Source organism: Bos indicus x Bos taurus, chromosome 6 (assembly GCF_003369695.1).
Source record: "Bos indicus x Bos taurus breed Angus x Brahman F1 hybrid chromosome 6, Bos_hybrid_MaternalHap_v2.0, whole genome shotgun sequence".
NCBI lineage: Eukaryota > Metazoa > Chordata > Mammalia > Artiodactyla > Bovidae > Bos > Bos indicus x Bos taurus.
The window spans coordinates 36,775,378-36,793,070 of NC_040081.1; the positions used below are offsets into that span (position 1 = coordinate 36,775,378).

Consider the following 17,693-nt stretch of genomic DNA (forward strand, 5'->3'; position numbering starts at 1 on the left):
CGGTTGTGTGTTTAATGTGTTAAGATATCATTTGGGGAAAGAATTTTGCAGGAAGAAAAATGACCTGAGAATGTTTAATTGACCTCAGTGCTTTGGCTTTTGTTCCCTTTCTCACATCACAGAGCCGGGGTGCTCTTCTTCCTGACGACCAACCAGTGTTTCAGCAGTGTGTCAGCCGTGGAGCTCCTGGTGGTGGAGAAGAAGCTGTTTATGTGAGTAGGTCTCTGTTTCAGGAACGGGGCTGCTGGTCAGACTGGTCACATCCAAAACTGGGCCATGGCTTGGTTCCTGGGGGTTACCAGTGTTGACTGAGAAAGAGCAGCCAGAGTCTGGGAGGAAAACCATGAGCACGTGGGGCCTGATACAAAAGGGAGAAAGGAGTTTCAAGATTAGGGCACCGTCCACAAATCTACATGCTGCAGAGAAAGCAAGCAATAAGAGGCTGAAAAGGATCTTTTATTTTCAGCAAATAAGAAGTTGTGATGACTGTCACAAGAAAAGTTTGAGGGACTTGGTAGAGAGAAGGTAGTGTGTTGAACAGTATATTCAAGGTGAGGAGGTAAAGGTGACCAAGAAAACAGACCAAGTCTTCAGTGGAAGGGGGAATGAAGGAGCCAGAGAGCAGCCTTAAAAAATGTAAGCAGTTTTGTTTCTTCTGTTTTTCATAGTTGGAAGAGATTTGTGTATTTACATGTTGAGGAAAGGAATCATTAGAGAGGGAAAGAATGAAGATCTTGGTGGAATAGTTTGGAATTACAGGAGGAAGATCTCAGGAAAAGGAGGGATCTAGAATCTAAGAGGGGTGAAAAGAGAATTTGATCACTGACAGGTTGGCAGGCACTGTGGCTGGCAGGCATGATCATGGAAAGGGGTGTCATTTTCTTTTTTTATCATGAAAGGGGAAGAAGTAAAAGAGATGAGTGGCCTAAAGCTGCATTTGAGGCTTAGAGAACAGCAACAGCACCTTCTTCATAGTTAGAAGCAGGGAGAAAGGAACCACTGAAATGAGCTCCTGGCAGGCTGGCCTTCAAAGAGAGCCAGGGTCAGGAGAAAGGGAGGTGATGCAGGACCTGTTCCCCCAGAGTGGGTGTTCAGAGGCCAACTGGCCAGCATTCGGAGGGAGTTCTGCAATGACAAGAGGGGTCATTGCACAGAGCCTTGGGGGATAATATCCCAGGGGAGGCACACACGTGAGACATGCCTGATGCTGACCGGGAAGAAGGGTGGTGGGCTAACCTCAAAGATGGGGACGCGGTAGCTGTTAGACCTCTGGTAGCAGTGGAACTCTGTATGAAAGTGAAAGTCACTCAGTTGTGTACGACTCTGCGACCCCGTGGACTATACAGACCATGGAATTCTCCAGGCCAGAATACTGGAGTAGGTAGCCTTTCCCTTCTCCAGGGGATCTTCCCAACCCAGGGATAGAATCCAGGTGTCCCGCATTGCAGGCAGATTCTTCACCAGCTGAGCCACAAGGGAAGCCCGAGAATACTGGAGTACATAGCCTGTCCCTTCTCCAGTGGATCTTCCTGACCCAGGAATTGAACCCGGTCTCCTGCATTGCAGGCGGATTCTTTACCAATCCCATCTGTATAGCAGGGAGGACATCTGTATAGCAAATGGTTTAATCTCCTGGTCTTAAACTAATGTAGGATGTATGATGTGAATTTTTGTTTCTAGACATGAATACATCAGTGGATACTATAGAGTGTCATCTTACTTCTTTGGAAAACTGTTATCTGATTTACTCCCCATGAGGATGTTACCAAGTATTATATTTACTTGTATAACATACTTCTTGTTAGGTAAGCAATAAGACAAAAGATGTATGTCTTTAGTCTTGGATGGGAGGGGACTTTCTGTAAACATGCTTTGGTTCTCAAAACTATAAATCAAGTCCTGAGATTAGGAAGCATCTGTTCTTTATGCATGCTCTGAAATAACTGTTCTCCAAGGAGATTTTTGTCAAGGCTTTCTCCAAAGTAACTTTTAAAACTGTTTATAAAACTATATGTAGACATACTGCGTGTTATATACAACAAACATGGAAATAATTCCTAAAACTACTTTACACTATGTAGGAGGAGCTGGAGCTGGGATATTTATTACTTACCTATTTATATTTTTATTTTTGTGTATGAATATATAAAGATAATGAAGATAGTGACTTTTGGGGCTTACTGGTAATAAAATATTTGTTTGATAGATATAGAAAGATTGATTTGTACATTTTGTTTAGTCTATACCCCAGGCTCATTATATCAGAATTCTCTTTTATTTCTCACATACACAGATGCCCACACACACAGATATATACACACTCCAAAAATATTTCTTTTTTGACAAGCCACTACTGATTGAGTTTAAATTTCTGTTTTACAAATAAGAGGGTGTATCATAAAGAATCAGGCATAGAACCTAGATTCTTAAATTCCTACCTGGTGTTCTTATGGCTGTTCTGAAGTCTTCAGATTCTTGTTTGACCCATAGTATTAGCCCATTTTAGTTTATAAAGCAGTTTTATGAAGCTTGTTTAACCACATCCTCAATCCCAGAGTTATAGGGTGATTTGTCTTGGGAGACTTGGATTATGGACCCACTCCCCCAGATTTTAAAACCATTGAGTGGTCATATAATCCTGACCTTACCAGTTATCTTCACTAATGGTTTTATAGCAAAGAGTGAGTAATGTGATGTCTAGGTAAAATGAATGTGCTCTTGGCAAGTTTCCTTCTTAGAAGAGAAAGCAGTAGAATTCTGGCTAGTTGTCTACAGCTTTCCATCTCAGGCACTCAAAAACTGTTAATAATTACAAATAAAGAAGCAAGAGCATTACATGGAAAAGTGCTTATACAGTGAGCATAAAAAAGAAAATTGCATATAACTTTGTATGGTTATATTGGGTGGTTGGATGAAGGATGAATTTTTTCACTGTGATAGTAGTATCTCAAAGTATTACAGTGTTTTTTGCATAATAAACAGTCCCTGATAGACAGTGTTCGATTAACCCCCTCTTTGTTCCCTAAGGACTGAAGCCAAAGGTGGAGGCCTTCTTCATCATGATGCTTACCCTGATGATGGTGGCTTATTCAGCTAGTTCCATGGCACTGGCTATAGCAGCAGGTCAGAGTGTGGTATCTATAGCAACTCTGCTCATGACCATCTCTTTTGTGTTTATGATGGTAAGTACAAACTGTGCTTCTCTGAGGCATTATAATTTCCCCTTATTCCTACCCCCAAACTTGCCTATCCTGTAAGATCTGCTTGAGGATTCTGTACATCAGACTCTGCTTTAAGGAAGCTGTATATTGAAATATAGCTTATATTATTAGAGAATGTTTATATCTTTCCTTTTCTCCTTTGCTTTTCGCTTCTCTTCTTTTCATAGCTATTTGTAAGGCCTCCCCAGACAGCCATTTTGCTTTTTTGCATTTCTTTTCCATGGGGATGGTCTTGATCCCTGTCTCCTGTACAATGTCACGAACCTCATCCCATAGTTCATCAGGCACTCTATCTATCAGATCTAGGCCCTTAAATCTATTTCTCACTTCCACTGTATAATCATAAGGGATTTGATTTAGGTCATACCTGAATGGTCTAGTGGTTTTCCCTACTTTCTTCAATTTCAGTCTGAATTTGGCAATAAGGAGCTCATGGTCTGAGCCACAGTCAGCTCCTGGTCTTGTTTTTGCTGACTGTATAGAGCTTCTCCATCTTTGGCTGCAAAGAATATAATCAGTCTGATTTCGGTGTTGACCATCTGGTGATGTCCATGTATAGAGTCTTCTCTTGTGTTGTTGGAAGAGGGTGTTTGTTATGACCAGTGCATTTTCTTGGCAAAACTCTATTAGTCTTTGCCCTGCTTCATTCCGTATTCCAAGGCCAAATTTGCCTGTTTCTCCAGGTGTTTCTTGACTTCCTACTTTTGCATTCCAGTCCCCTATAATGAAAAGGACATCTTTTTTGGGTGTTAGGTCTAAAATCAGAAATACCAAAGGAACATTTCATGCAAAGATGAGCTCAATAAAGGACAGAAATGGTATGGACCTAACAGAAGCAGAAGATACTAAGAAGAGATGGCAAGAATACACAAAAGAACTGTACAAAAAAGATCTTCACGACCCAGATAATCACAATAATGTGATCACTGACCTAGAGCCAGACATCCTGGAATGTGAAGCCAAATGGGCCTTAGAAAGCATCACTATGAACAAAGCTAGTGGAGGTGATGGAATTCCAGTTGAGCTATTTCAAATCCTGAAAGATGATGCTGTGAAAGTGCTGTACTCAATATGCCAGCACATTTGGAAAACTCAGCAGTGGCCACAGGACTGGAAAAGGCAGTTTTCATTCCAATCCCAAAGAAAGGCAATGCCAAAGAATGCTCAAACTACCACACAATTGCACTCATCTCACACACTAGTAAAGTAATGCTCGCTCAAAATTCTCCAAGCCAGGCTTCAGCAATATGTGAACCGTGAACTTCCAGATGTTCAAGCTGGTTTTAGAAAAGGCAGAGGAACCAGAGATCAAATTGCCAACATCCGCTGGATCACAGAAAAAGCAAGAGAGTTCCAGAAAAACATCTATTTCTGCTTTATTGACTATGCCAAAGCTTTTGACTGTGTGGATCACAATAAACTGTGGGAAATTCTGAAAGAGATGGGAATACCAGACCACCAGATCTGCCTCTTGAGAAATTTGTATGCAGGTCAGGAAGCAAAAGTTAGAACTGGACATGGAACAGCAGACTGGTTCCAAATAGGAAAAGGAGTTCTTCAAGGCTGTATATTGTCACCCTGTTTATTTAACTTCTATGCAGAGTACATCATGAGAAATGCTGGACTGGAAGAAACACAAACTGGAATCAAGATTGCCGAGAGAAATATCAATAACCTCAGATATGCAGATGACACCACCCTTATGGCAGAAAGTGAAGAGGAACTCAAAAGCCTCTTGATGAAAGTGAAAGTGGAGATTGAAAAAGTTGGCTTAAAGCTCAACATTCAGAAAACGAAGATCATGGCATCCGGTCCCATCACTTCATGGGAAATAGATGGGGAAACAGTGGAAACAGTGTCAGACTTTATTTTTTGGGGCTCCAAAATCACTGCAGATGGTGACTGCAGCCATAAAATTAAAAGATGCTTACTCCTTGGAAGCAAAGTTATGACCAACCTAGATAGCATATTCAAAAGCAGAGACATTACTTTGCCAACAAAGGTCCGTCTAGTCAAGGCTATGGTTTTTCCAGTGGTCATGTACGGATGTGAGAGTTGGACTGTGAAGAAGGCTGAGCACCAAAGAATTGATGCTTTTGAACTGTGGTGTTGGAGAAGACTCTTGAGAGTCCCTTGGACTGCAAGGAGATCCAACCAGTCCATTCTGAAGATCAGCCCTGGGATTTCTTTGGAAGGAATGATGCTAAAGCTGAAACTCCAGTACTTTGGCCACCTCATGCGAAGAGTTGACTCATTGGAAAAGACTCTGATGCTGGGAGGGATTGGGGGCAGGAGGAGAAGGGGACGACAGAGGATGAGATGGCTGGATGGCATCACTGACTCAATGGACGTGAGTCTGAGTGAACTCTGGGAGTTGGTGATGGACAGGGAGGCCTGGCGTGCCGCTATTCATGGGGTCGCAAAGAGTCGGATACCACTGAGCGAGTGATCTGATCTGATTAGAGAATGTATCAGCTTTTTCTTGATCTCACCCAGCTAGTTTTGCTACTGGTCTAATACAGTTATTAGAACCTTAGTCAATGTATTGTTACTGATGAGCTTTAAAAAGAGGCCTCTTGGTGATATACCATCAAAGCTCAATAAATTGAAAGTTTGAAAACCCCCAAAATTTTTATTTTTAAAATTTTAAAAAACTGTTAAAATGACAGGTCCATTGTCTGACTTTCCTGCTGGTGGGAGAGAAGTGCTGGCTTGTTTAATCGGCAGCTGAGATGGTTTAGTTGGATCTACTGCTCTCCAGGGGGAAACCTAAGTTCCATGAAAATAGAGCAACATGTGCATGGGTCTGTCTTGGGCCCCTCCTATATTTTGAAAAGGAGTGTTTTAAAAATACTGAAAAATTCCAGTACTAGGACCTCTCCTTTCTGGGTTCCTGACATTTCTTTATATCAATATATTTCTCTTTACCTTTTGAAAATAGTTACTTAATCCTAACCTTACATGGCCCTACATTTTGCACACACAAAGATGAATCAGTAGATGAAAGGAACCAGTTACTACTTTCCGCCACAAACATCAAATAAACAGAAACGTGTAGCCTCTTTACTTCATACACATGCCATATCTGGTAGAGTAGCAGTACATGTCTTTAAAAGGTAGGTATTAGCACAAACTCTTGCCAAAGTTTAATTCTTCCATTATTGAGTTTGAAAACTGCCAATCTAACCAGTATTGAGAAAATGGGCAACATTATATATGTTTTCTATAGTGTAAAATAATACGTAAGGTGTTCTTCAAAATTAAAATGTTTTATTTTATATATTACTTTGATTTGTTATTATTTAAGGATTTGTATTATATATAAAACTTTAGAAACTAGTCATAAGACTATATTTCACCCCGATATTGTGTGTTATGCATTAAGCACTTAGTTAGGTCAAGTTCAAAGCTATGTGGTCACACCAGGAACATTGTCATTGTTATGTCCATCTCAGCATACCTTGTGCCAGTTAGAAAGTGTTTTATGTGAAGATTTTCTCATGTACCCATCTCTTGCTGAAGCGGTCATTTCTGGAATCTTCATTGTAATGCTCCTTTTTGCAGCTTTAAATGAAGGAATTGACCATATTTTATGCTGTGCTTTACCGCGTTATGCTGTGTACCAGTTCCAGCCTTTGGGTTATTTTAAGCATGTGAACACTACCCAAAATTATTCCTAAAGTCATACAGAGATAGAATGTAAACCCTTGTAAATAACAAATATTACTGTGTTACAGAAATCGGGGCGTGAGGTGCTCAGGATACATTCAGGTGTGTTTATTGGTGGGAATATATAGTTGGTTGTATCATTGCAAATCAGTACTATTCACTTTCCAATGTGTGCAGTTACAGAGAAAGTAAAAGCCTCAACAATTAGAAATCTCCCAATTAAATAAAATGTATATTATAAATATATTTAGATCCCTAAACAGCCTCAGCTCCAGAGAGATATACACATACAAAGAGGATAGGGTAAGTCTTCAGAGTAGTGGAAAGAATTTCAAAGAAGAGTTGTCCTTAGCAGTATTCACGAGACTGTCAGGGACTTAAAGAGGCTATTTGCTAGACGGCACCAGATCTGATTCTTGGTATTTGTTTTTTGTAGATATTTTCAGGGCTGTTGGTAAATCTCAAAACCGTCGTGCCTTGGTTGTCATGGCTTCAATACTTGAGCATTCCTCGATACGGCTATGCGGTATGTTCTCCTTATCCGTCACCGTGCTGGTTCATGTCCCCATGCTGGAAACAGCCAGAATAAAGCCTCTCATGTCCTTGGCCATGAGCTGTGCAAGTTTTAGGACAATGAAGGAGAGTTTCCTATTAAGCCTTGGGTCAAGTTGATAATCACCTGGGATTTCTCTAGTCACCTTGTTGTCTGAGGGAGCTGAAGGATTGGGAGATAACTCATAGTTATGGACAAAGATTGACTAATTGATATAAAAAAATACAGTGTTTCAGTTCATCAAAGAAATTAATGAGAAGATGAAGGCCTAGAATACGTATTTTAAATTGAAAGGGAAATTAGAATAAAAACCATGTCATACTCACAGCTACTATTGACTTTAGAAAGCTAATCAACTCCAGAGAAAAATGTGCCTTAATATAGTAAAATTAAATTTCTAACTCCTAAGAATTATAACTGATTTTGATGAGAACAAACAAGAAAAATACAAAGATTGTTACTATAAATTAACAATAGTCATTGAGTATCACTGTATCATTTTAATTATAGTACTATGGGGTTATAAAAATGGGGAGAAAAGAAGGAAAGAGCTATGGAATAATATAGCCAGAGATCTCTCTTCTTGGTTTTTGTATCAGAGCCCCAAATCCCAACCCTAGGCCTCTTGATTGCCAGGAAAAATAATTTTAGTTGCTTTGGTATGACAAAGACTGTGAATGTGAAACTTTGTTTTTAGAGATAACAACAGATTAAACTTAGTGGACATAATTGTAATAATTCTTTGGAAACCTTTTGACATTTAAAACTATTTTCTTTATCCTGCTCCCACTTATGTTATAGGCTTTGCAGCATAATGAATTTTTGGGACAAAACTTCTGCCCAGGACTCAATGTAACAACAAACAATACGTGTAGCTATGCCATGTAAGTTTGCGTTCAGTGTCACAGTGGCTTTGCTTACTGTTGTGGTATGATATAGAAATACTACTGGGCTGAGGAATCCTTTCACAGACACTGACTTCTCTGAGTCTGAGTATTCTCATTTATAAAGTGAGTTATCCACTAATGCATGAGAAAGTGCTCTACAACTCCTGGGTATTCTATTTAGGTCAAAATTGTATTTTACTTGGAGAACCATTTCTTATGTGTTACTTATTTGTTTGGGGTCTTTTAAAAGATCCTTTTGCAGTTTGGATTGTGGGTTTGGATTTCTATTTTTCAGAACATTTGAGTTTGAAATGAGAGCTGCTTTGGTATTTTTATCAAGCCTTAACAGTACTGGAACTGTATGGATTATATGAAGTGTATAGACCCATGAATTTAGGATTCCTGTGAGCTCAACCCACGGCCAGGGTGAAAGAGTTAGTTGCTCAGTCGTGTCTGACTCTTTGTGATCTTATGGACTGTAGCCTGCCAGGTTTCTCTGTCCATGGAATTCTCTAGGCAAGAATACTGGAGTGGGTAGCCATTCACTTCTCCAGAAGATCTTTCTGACCCAGGGATCAAACCCAGGTTTCCTGCATTGCATGTGGATTCTTTACCATCTGAGCCACCAGGGAAACCCAACCCATGGCTAGTAGTAAGAGCTAAAACGGCATTAGGAGTGGGAGGGAACATTTTCCTGCCCCAGTCTGGCTCTTGCCTCTTCCTCCTGTATCCAGGAGACAACATGGAATCAAAGTCTGCACAACCTTTTTTTTTTTTTTGACTGACTTGGAATTCTCCCTACTGAAGGATGTTTCCTCTAAAGAAAGGAACATATATTTCAGTAAGCTTGAGAAGGGAATCTCATTTTTTTCAGTATAATAAGAAAAACAGATTTTAATAGAAATAAAGGCATTATTTTAAAGTTAAGTAACATTTCCTTTTGATGATTGTTGTTAATGGTTTGATTTTGATATATTAATTAATGAGAGAAAAGAGAATGCTGGTATCCTAAATCTCATGAATATTCAAGTGGGTTAGAAGTAATTCTTAATAATAGGACAAATTGCTATTTAGAAGTATTGCCAGAAAACCTCTATGAAGAGAAGCTTTCCTTATCCTGCCTACTCCCTTTCTTTTGATATGAGTATAACATTTTTTTTTTCAATCTGCTAAATTCCAAGAGTAGCAGAAAAATGGAATCAGGTAATAATTATGGTTGTGCCAGATATTTTTAATACCAGCTGCTTTTCTTTTATTTTTTTTTAAATTTAAATTTATTTATTTTAATTGGAGGCTAATTACTTTACAATATTGTATTGGTTTTGTCATACATCAACATGAATCCGCCACGGGTGTACATGTGTTCCCCATCCTGAACCCCACTAATCAGGGCTACTCCATCCTATTCTGCTCTGTTCCAGCTCCCACTAAGGCATACCTGATAATCTGACCTGCTGGTAATGTCTTAGAGCCGAGCCTCTGTGATGCTCATTCCAGTCTTGGTGTAAGAGCTGACAGAGTGTGACTCTGGTAGGAGACCTCTATTCACCTATTCCCCTAGTTTTAGAACTCTGAGCCTGTGTTTTTTCTTTTTTTTTGGTATGGCTGATTTGTGAGTAATGAACCCTATAAACAGCTTTGGTCATCTTTGTAAGTGCCTTCAGTATCATCTGCTAAAGCTAAGACTTTCCCCATCAGGCATTTGTGAAAAATTACTTGATAAATGTTTCTGTCCTTTGAAGAGAGGCCGCATCACAGACTTGGAAACCAACCTATTTGGGGAGACTACCAACTTGATTCAAAGTGTGAATCTGTGAAGTTGACCAAGTTCCTTAAACTTTAGTCTCCTCATCTTTTAAATTTGGGTTGTTTTAGGGATTAATTAAACTATTATATGAGAGCTTCCCAGGTGGCACACTGGTAAAGAATTCGCCCGCCAATTCAGGAGACAAAAGAGATGCAGGTTTTATCCTTGGGTCAGGAAGATCCCCTGGAGAAAGAAATGGCAACCCACTCCAGTATTCTTGCCTGGGAAGTCCCATGGATAGAGGAGCCTGGGGGACTACAGTCCATGGGGTTGCAAAGAGTCAGACATGACTTAGCAACTAAACATATACATCCACAAACTATTATAAGCAGGTTGCTTCATAGTATCTAACAGAATTATAAGCACTCGACTGTTTTCTGTATATTTTTATGATGCATATGACTGACCTATGAACCCCTGTTATATCCCAATAGAATAGAACGATAAAGCTAAAACCACATACACATACACACACCACAAAAACCCTCTAAAACTGTTTTCTATTATAAATGAAGGGATGGTAATTTAAGACTTGGTAACCTGTAGGTTTCTTTAAGGAACAGTGAATATATTGAGTAAAATTTGACAGATGCTAAAAATGAAGTTATATTCTTTTTCTGTTGAATTTCAGATGTACTGGCGAAGAATTTCTGACCAACCAGGGCATCGATATCTCACCTTGGGGCCTGTGGAAGAATCACGTAGCCTTGGCATGCATGATTGTTATCTTCCTTACAATTGCCTACCTGAAATTGTTATTCCTTAAAAAGTTTTCTTAAATTCCTCTTTAATTTCAGTGATTTACCCCCAATTAAAAAGGGACTTTTTGATTTTCATATCCAATGAAGTTTTTTTGGTTGTTTTCATCTTTTTATTTACTTACATTATGCCAATGTGTTTTATTATTTTTGGTTGTCTTCTTTTCACTTGCCTCTTACTGTTGTTCAGCAAGAATTATTTTCAGCAGAAAACATTTATAGAAATCACAGTGAACTAAATTATACTTGAAAAAACCCAAGTCATAAACTAGTGATATGTACTACATATTAGTTCATCTTGTCAGATGGTAACCATAGGAGAGAAATCTACTTTAATTTATTGACCTGAAAAAGAAATGAGTTCTAGAAACTTGTGTTAAGTTACTAATATATCTGGTATTGGTATCCTTCCCTTTAAAATGAATAGGCAGGTTAGTTGCCCTCCAGTTTCAATATTATATAAACCTATGTCCTCTATTATCTTATAAATAATAAGTAACAAATATATTGATGCTGTAGTAGAAGTATGAAATCCAAACCATGCTGGAAAAACACAGTGTCATATATAGATAAAAAACCCTTTCTAATAGAAAGCAGTTTGATAAGCTTTTTAAGGTTATTTGAATTTACTGAGGTTTCCCTCTAGTGGAATTAGAGTATCTCAAGAGTCTTAGCTGGGTTTTGGACCCCAGGTGTAGAGGGCCAGGATTCTGGCGACTTACCCTTCTTGAGTTCAGTAGTCTGTAATCTTGGTGTGCCTCATAATCTCTTGAGGAATTTTGCTCCAACACAGATTTCAGGGTCCTTTGAGCCCTACTGCATTGTAATCGCCGGGATTACCTGTGTAAAGAACTGTCCACGGCAGGATTTGGTAATTCCCATGATCTTTCCCAGCTCTGACAATTTTAGACTTATGATAGAAGAACTGTTATAACTGGCTCTATACAGGTTTTTTTACTTTCCTACATATACACCTCATATATTTACACATCTTCTCTTTATTCTAACATTTACCAGTAATAGGGGAGTGTTTTAAACATTTTTTATAAGAAAAGGTACTGTCCAGTGAATTATAAAAGGAACACAGCTGTACAACCATTAATCCATATGAAGAAATAGAACATTATTAGTGCACAGAAGCCCCCCTTGGGCTTCTCTCCCAAGACTACTTCTCCTTTCTCTCTGGATTATTTTTGAAATGACACTTGTGCACTCGTGTCTGTTGCTACTATCAGATTATCACTACAGCTCAGTTTTGTGTTTCTGTGTATATAAATATATCCTTAATTAAGCCCCCCACTTCCTTATTAAAGGAATAGGTTATTAATATAAGCTATTCATTTTGTAATTATTTTAGTTTTATAGAAAAGTTGCAAAAATCATGCAAAAAGTTCCTGTATATCTTTTGCCCAGCTTCCTTTAATGTTAACATTTTGTGTACCATGATACATGTCAAAACTAAGAAATTAACATTGATACATTACTTTTAAACTATACACTTTATTCAGATTTCACTACTTTTCCATCAGTATTCTTTAATTGTTCTAGCATGCAGTTCAGGATATTCTGTTTAATTTATTCCCTTTTTAAAAGTAAATACTTTTCAGTATTGGAGGAAGTAAGTGAACTGAGGAAACAGTGTGTAGACCTGCTATGACCGGTCATCTTGGAATATCATTTCGTGTCAGTGGGTGCCCTGCCATGTTGCTGCAACATCAATCCAGGGGCATAGCATTATAGTTTCATCTTTGGACTTTAAGGAACATTTTTTCTTGTTTTATGACATTGGATTAATACATCATCTTGTAGTACATCATCACACCCCCTTTTTACCTGATTATTTTGTGACTATAGGACCACTGACAAAGATTCATCTAGTCAAAGCTATGGTTTTTCCAGTAGTTTTGTACGGATGTGAGTTGGACTATAAAAAAAGCCGAGTGCCAAAGAATTGATGCTTTTGAACTGTGGTGTTGGAGAAGACTGTTGAAAGTCCCTTGGGGTGCAAAGAGATCAAAACAGTCAATCCTAAAGAAAATCAGTCCTGAATATTCATTGGAAGGACTGATGCTGAAGCTGAAGCTCCAATACTTTGGCCACCTGATGCGAAGAACTGACTCATTAGAAAAGATCCTGATTGGGAAAGATTGAAGTTGGGAGGAGAAGGGGGCAACAGAGGTTGAGATGGTTGGATGGCATCACTGACGCCATGGATATGAGTTTGAGCAAGCTCTGGGAGTTGGTGATGGACAGGGAAGCCTGGCATGCTGCAGTCCATGGGTTCGCAAGGAGTGGGACACGACTGAGTGACTGAACTGAACTGATAGGGTTAGTGAGTTTTTTCCTCTTCTTGGTATAGTTCTTTCTTTTTACATAACCCTGGCTTACTCACAGTTCTCTCTTCCTTACACAGGAAGAAACATATTACACAGTTCTCTGTGTACAGAGAGAAATACATATTTATACTTTATATACAAAATATACTTAACAAAAGAGATAGTAAAGCCAAAATATTAATACCTACTTCTAAAAGTAGTAAGAATTTAAATATATCTTGTCCTACTTACCCTCCTTTTGTATAATTATCTTTTTTCTTTTTAAAATTATTATGGTAAGAAACACATAAAATTTACCATCTTAACCATTTTTAAGTTGAGGAACATTTTAAAAAGTATAGGACTTCCCTGGTAGACCAGTGGGTAAGAATCCACCTTCCAGTGAAGGGGATGTGGGTTCAACCCCTTGTCAGGGAACTAAGATCCCACAAACCAGCAAGCTGCACACCATTAAAATCCCTCAGGCTGCAACTAAGACCCAATGCAGTCAAATAAATACTTTTTAAAAATGTAAGTGAAAGGGCAAGTCTTATAAAATAGAAAATAAAAAAATTTTTACAGAGATTTATTTCAGAATATGTCTATATTCTTTTGAATTTTGATTTTATTTTCTTGCATGTTAGAAGAACTAGTTGATAATGAAAAGGATAAATAAATTACTTTCATTTAAAATAAAAGCCACCAGGTTGTTAAACTCATGAATAGCCTCCTTCCTTCCATCCTTTTTTATAACAACATCGAAGATGCCACAGAACCTTCCAGAGCAAGTCGTCTTGCACTCTTCTTTGAAAGCCCCACAGAGCAACTGAAGGAGTAAAAATAATAGCCAACATTTATTTATTTCTGAGGATTTCCTGCTGCTGCTGCTGCTGCTGCTAAGTCGCTTCAGTCATGTCCAACTCTGTGCGACCCCATAGACTGCATCCCACTAGGATCCTCCGTCCATGGGATTTTCCAGGCAAGAGTACTAGAGTGGGTTGCCATTGCCTTCTCTGCCTGAGGATTTAAGACTAATTTTAAAAAAGACTAATTCAAAGGATATCTATTCCATTCATAGGAATTCGTTAAGCTAACCTGAATAGTTGCAGCAGCTTCCCTGGTAGCTCAGCTGGTAAAGAATCTGCCTGCAATGTAGGAGACCCAGATTTGATTCCTGGGTTGGGAAGATCTGCTGGAGAAGGAATAGGCTACCCACTCCAGTATTCTTGGGCTTCCCTGGTGGCTCAGCTGCCAAAGAATCCACCTGCAATGTGGGAGACCAGGATTCAATCCCTGGGTTGGGACGATCCCCTGGAGAAGGGAACGGCTACCCACTCCAGTATTCTGGCCTGGAGAATTCCATGGACTGTACAGTCCATAGGATCACAAAGAGTCGGACACAACTGAGCATCTTTTCAAAAAAAAAAACAACAGTGCAGGAGAAACTCAGTATCCTCACCTCACTCTCAAGGATATGTGCTTATCCTCAGTGGACTAAAGAGTCCAAAGGAAAAATACCTAGAACTCAGCCAAACGTGGCTACCAACTTAATGTACCTCCTGGCCTTCTGTCTCTATATACACATTTTTTAAAAAGTGGTTGACTCACATGGTGATTGTAACCTTTTGTCGCCACTGAGCAATATGAACATAAAATACTTATATTCTAAATCAAAGTAACCCATTTTATAGACATTCTTTTTTTTTTTTTGCTGTTACTTAGGATAAAAGCAAAAAAAAAAAAAAAAACAGGGGAATACTGGGTTCTCCAATATTCTTGCCTAGAGAATCCTGTGGACAGAGAGTCTGGTGTGGTGGGCTGCCGTTTGTGGGGTTGCACAGAGTTGGACACGACTGAAGCGACTTAACATGATGGATGCATTGGAGAAAGAAATAGCAACCCATTCCAGTATTCTTGCCTGGAGAATCCCAAGGACAGAGGAGCCTGGTGGGCTGCCGTCTATAGCGTCGCACACGACTGAAGAGATGCAGCAGCAGCAGCAGCAGGGTGGGGTTTCGTAAGCTTGCCTGATAAGAATCAAGATCATCTGAGATGCTTATGTAAGAAAGGAAAAAAGGAAGGAAGAACTATTGTTTTTTTCCCCTGTTGACTTAGAATCTCTGAAGAGTGGACCTGGAAATTCCAGGTGATTTTTTGGGAAATACTGAAGGCTGTAATAAGGAGTTGCTGCTGCTAAGTTGCTTCAGTAGTGTCCGACTGTGTATGACCCCATAGACGGAAGCCCATCAGGCTCCCCCATCCCTGGGATTCTCCAGGCAAGAACACTGGAGTGGGTTGCCATTTCCTTCTCCAATGCATGAAAGTGAAAAGTGAAAGTGAAGTCACTCAGTCGTGTCCGACTCTTAGCGACCCCATGGACTGCAGCCTACCAGGCTCCTCTGTCCATGGAATTTTCCAGGCAAGAGTACTGGAGTGGGTTGCCATTGCCTTCTCTGAATAAAGAGTTAAGACCATTTAATCTACATTTGTGATGATTTGATCTTGATGCAATAATCACTGTGTAATGTCTGTGCTCTAAGCCATCTATCTTGTATCCACCTCAGTATCAGAATCACATTTAGAACTAAATGAGCTCACTATCATCACTGGATCTTGAAACCTTCTTAACCTGCAGAATCATTCTTTTACCTGGAAACCCCACAAAACAGCGGGCATGGGTTTCTGATCATGAGTACTGCTCTAGTCCAGTGAGGAAGTGGCCTCTCGGTTTGCCCCCCTTTCCAAGCAGTAAAGCTGAGGCATCATCTGAGTGATTAAAGGGAATGATTTAAGGACTTTGAGCTTGGCTGTACACTGTTAAGAAAATCTCAAGCTATTCTGACTTCATTTTGCGGATGAGGAAACTTGAGTTTCAGCAACTGTGACTAGCCTAGTAATTTGTGACAGATGAGTAATATTTCCTTGCTGAGATTTGGCACATACTACAATAGTACCGGTGCCCAAACTGTGGGGCGGGTGTCACTTTTGCAAACACGTGCAGAAGCCAAACATGTGCAAAACTGTTTATCTTTACAGTTACTTATGCAAAATTTTCCACTACTTCCCCCTTTGCCCTTTCTCCATTTATCAGGTCTGTGGACTTGATTAATGAAATAGGGATACTCATAGCATCTACCTCCATAGAATGTGAAGATTAAAGTAATACATGTGAAGTTACTACAAGTACCTGGCGCATAGGATGTGCTCAATACATTTTCAGTTCAGTTCAGTTCAGTCACTCAGTTGTGTCAGACTCTTTGCGACCCCATGAATCGCAGCACGCCAGGCCTCCCTGTCCATCACCAACTCCCGGAGTTCACTCAGACTCACATCCATTGACTCAGTGATGCCATCCAGCCATCTCATCCTCTGTCGTCCCCTTCTCCTCCTGCCCCCATTCCCTCCCAGCATCAGAGTCTTTTCCAATGAGTCAACTCTTCGCATGAGGTGGCCAAAGTACTGGAGTTTCAGCTTTAGCATCATTCCTTCCAAAGAAATCCCAGGGCTGATCTCCTTCTGAATGGACTGGTTGGATCTCCTTGCAGTCCAAGGGACTCTCAAGAGTCTTCTCCAACACCACAGTTCAAAAGCATCAATTCTTCAGCACTCAGCCTTCTTCACAGTCCAACTCTCACATCCATACATGACCACAGGAAAAACCATAGCCTTGACTAGCTGGACCTTTGTTGGCAAAGTAATGTCTCTGCTTTTGAATATGCTATCTAGGTTGGTCATAACTTTCCTTCCAAGGAGTAAGCGTCTTTTAATTTCATGGCTGCAGTCACCATCTGCAGTGATTTTGGAGCGAGCCCAGAAAAATAAAATCTGACACTGTTTCCACTGTTTCCCCATCTATTTCCCATGAAGTGATGGGACTGGATGCCATGATCCTCATTTTCTCAATGTTGAGCTTTAAGCCAACTTTTTCACTCTCCACTTTCACTTTCATCAAGAGGCTTTTGAGTTCCTCTTCACTTTCTGCCATAAGGGTGGTGTCTGCATATCTGAGGTTATTGATATTTCTCCTGGCAATCTTGATTCCAGCTTGTGCTTCTTCCAGTCCAGTGTTTCTCATGATGTACTCTGCATATAAGTTAAATAAACAGGGTGACAATATACAGCCTTGATGAACTCCTTTTCCTATTTGGAACCAGTCTGTTGTTCCATGTCCAATTCTAACTGTTGCTTCCTGACCTGCATATAAATTTCTCAAGAGGCAGATCAGGTGGTCTGGTATTCCCATCTCTTTCAGAATTTTCCATAGTTTATTGTGATCCACACAGTCAAAGGCTTTGGCATAGTCAATAAAGCAGAAATAGATGTTTTTCTGGAACTCTCTTGCTTTTTCTGTGATCCAGCGGATGTTGGCAATTTGATCTCTGTTCCTCTGCCTTTTCTAAAACCAGCTTGAACATCTGGAAGTTCACGGTTCACATATTGCTGAAGCCTGGCTTGGAGAATTTTGAGCATTACTTTACTAGTG

The 17,693-nt window shown here is 39.7% G+C and overlaps 1 protein-coding gene across 9 annotated transcripts in view; it reads left to right on the forward strand.

The window, feature by feature from the left end:
* The window catches only part of ABCG2 (ATP binding cassette subfamily G member 2 (Junior blood group)), a 127,627-nt gene extending 116,647 nt beyond the window's left edge, over positions 1-10,980 (forward strand). For all 9 annotated transcript variants that reach the window (XM_027544104.1, XM_027544107.1, XM_027544109.1 and 6 more), the window contains 6 exons: positions 123-212; positions 1,681-1,805; positions 3,028-3,182; positions 7,327-7,416; positions 8,245-8,327; positions 10,769-10,980. In XM_027544104.1, coding sequence (XP_027399905.1) covers positions 123-212; positions 1,681-1,805; positions 3,028-3,182; positions 7,327-7,416; positions 8,245-8,327; positions 10,769-10,916 — 691 coding nt within the window. In that variant the 3' untranslated portion in view covers positions 10,917-10,980. The remainder of the gene's footprint in view (positions 1-122; positions 213-1,680; positions 1,806-3,027; positions 3,183-7,326; positions 7,417-8,244; positions 8,328-10,768) is intronic.
* Positions 10,981-17,693: the final 6,713 nt, after the last annotated feature.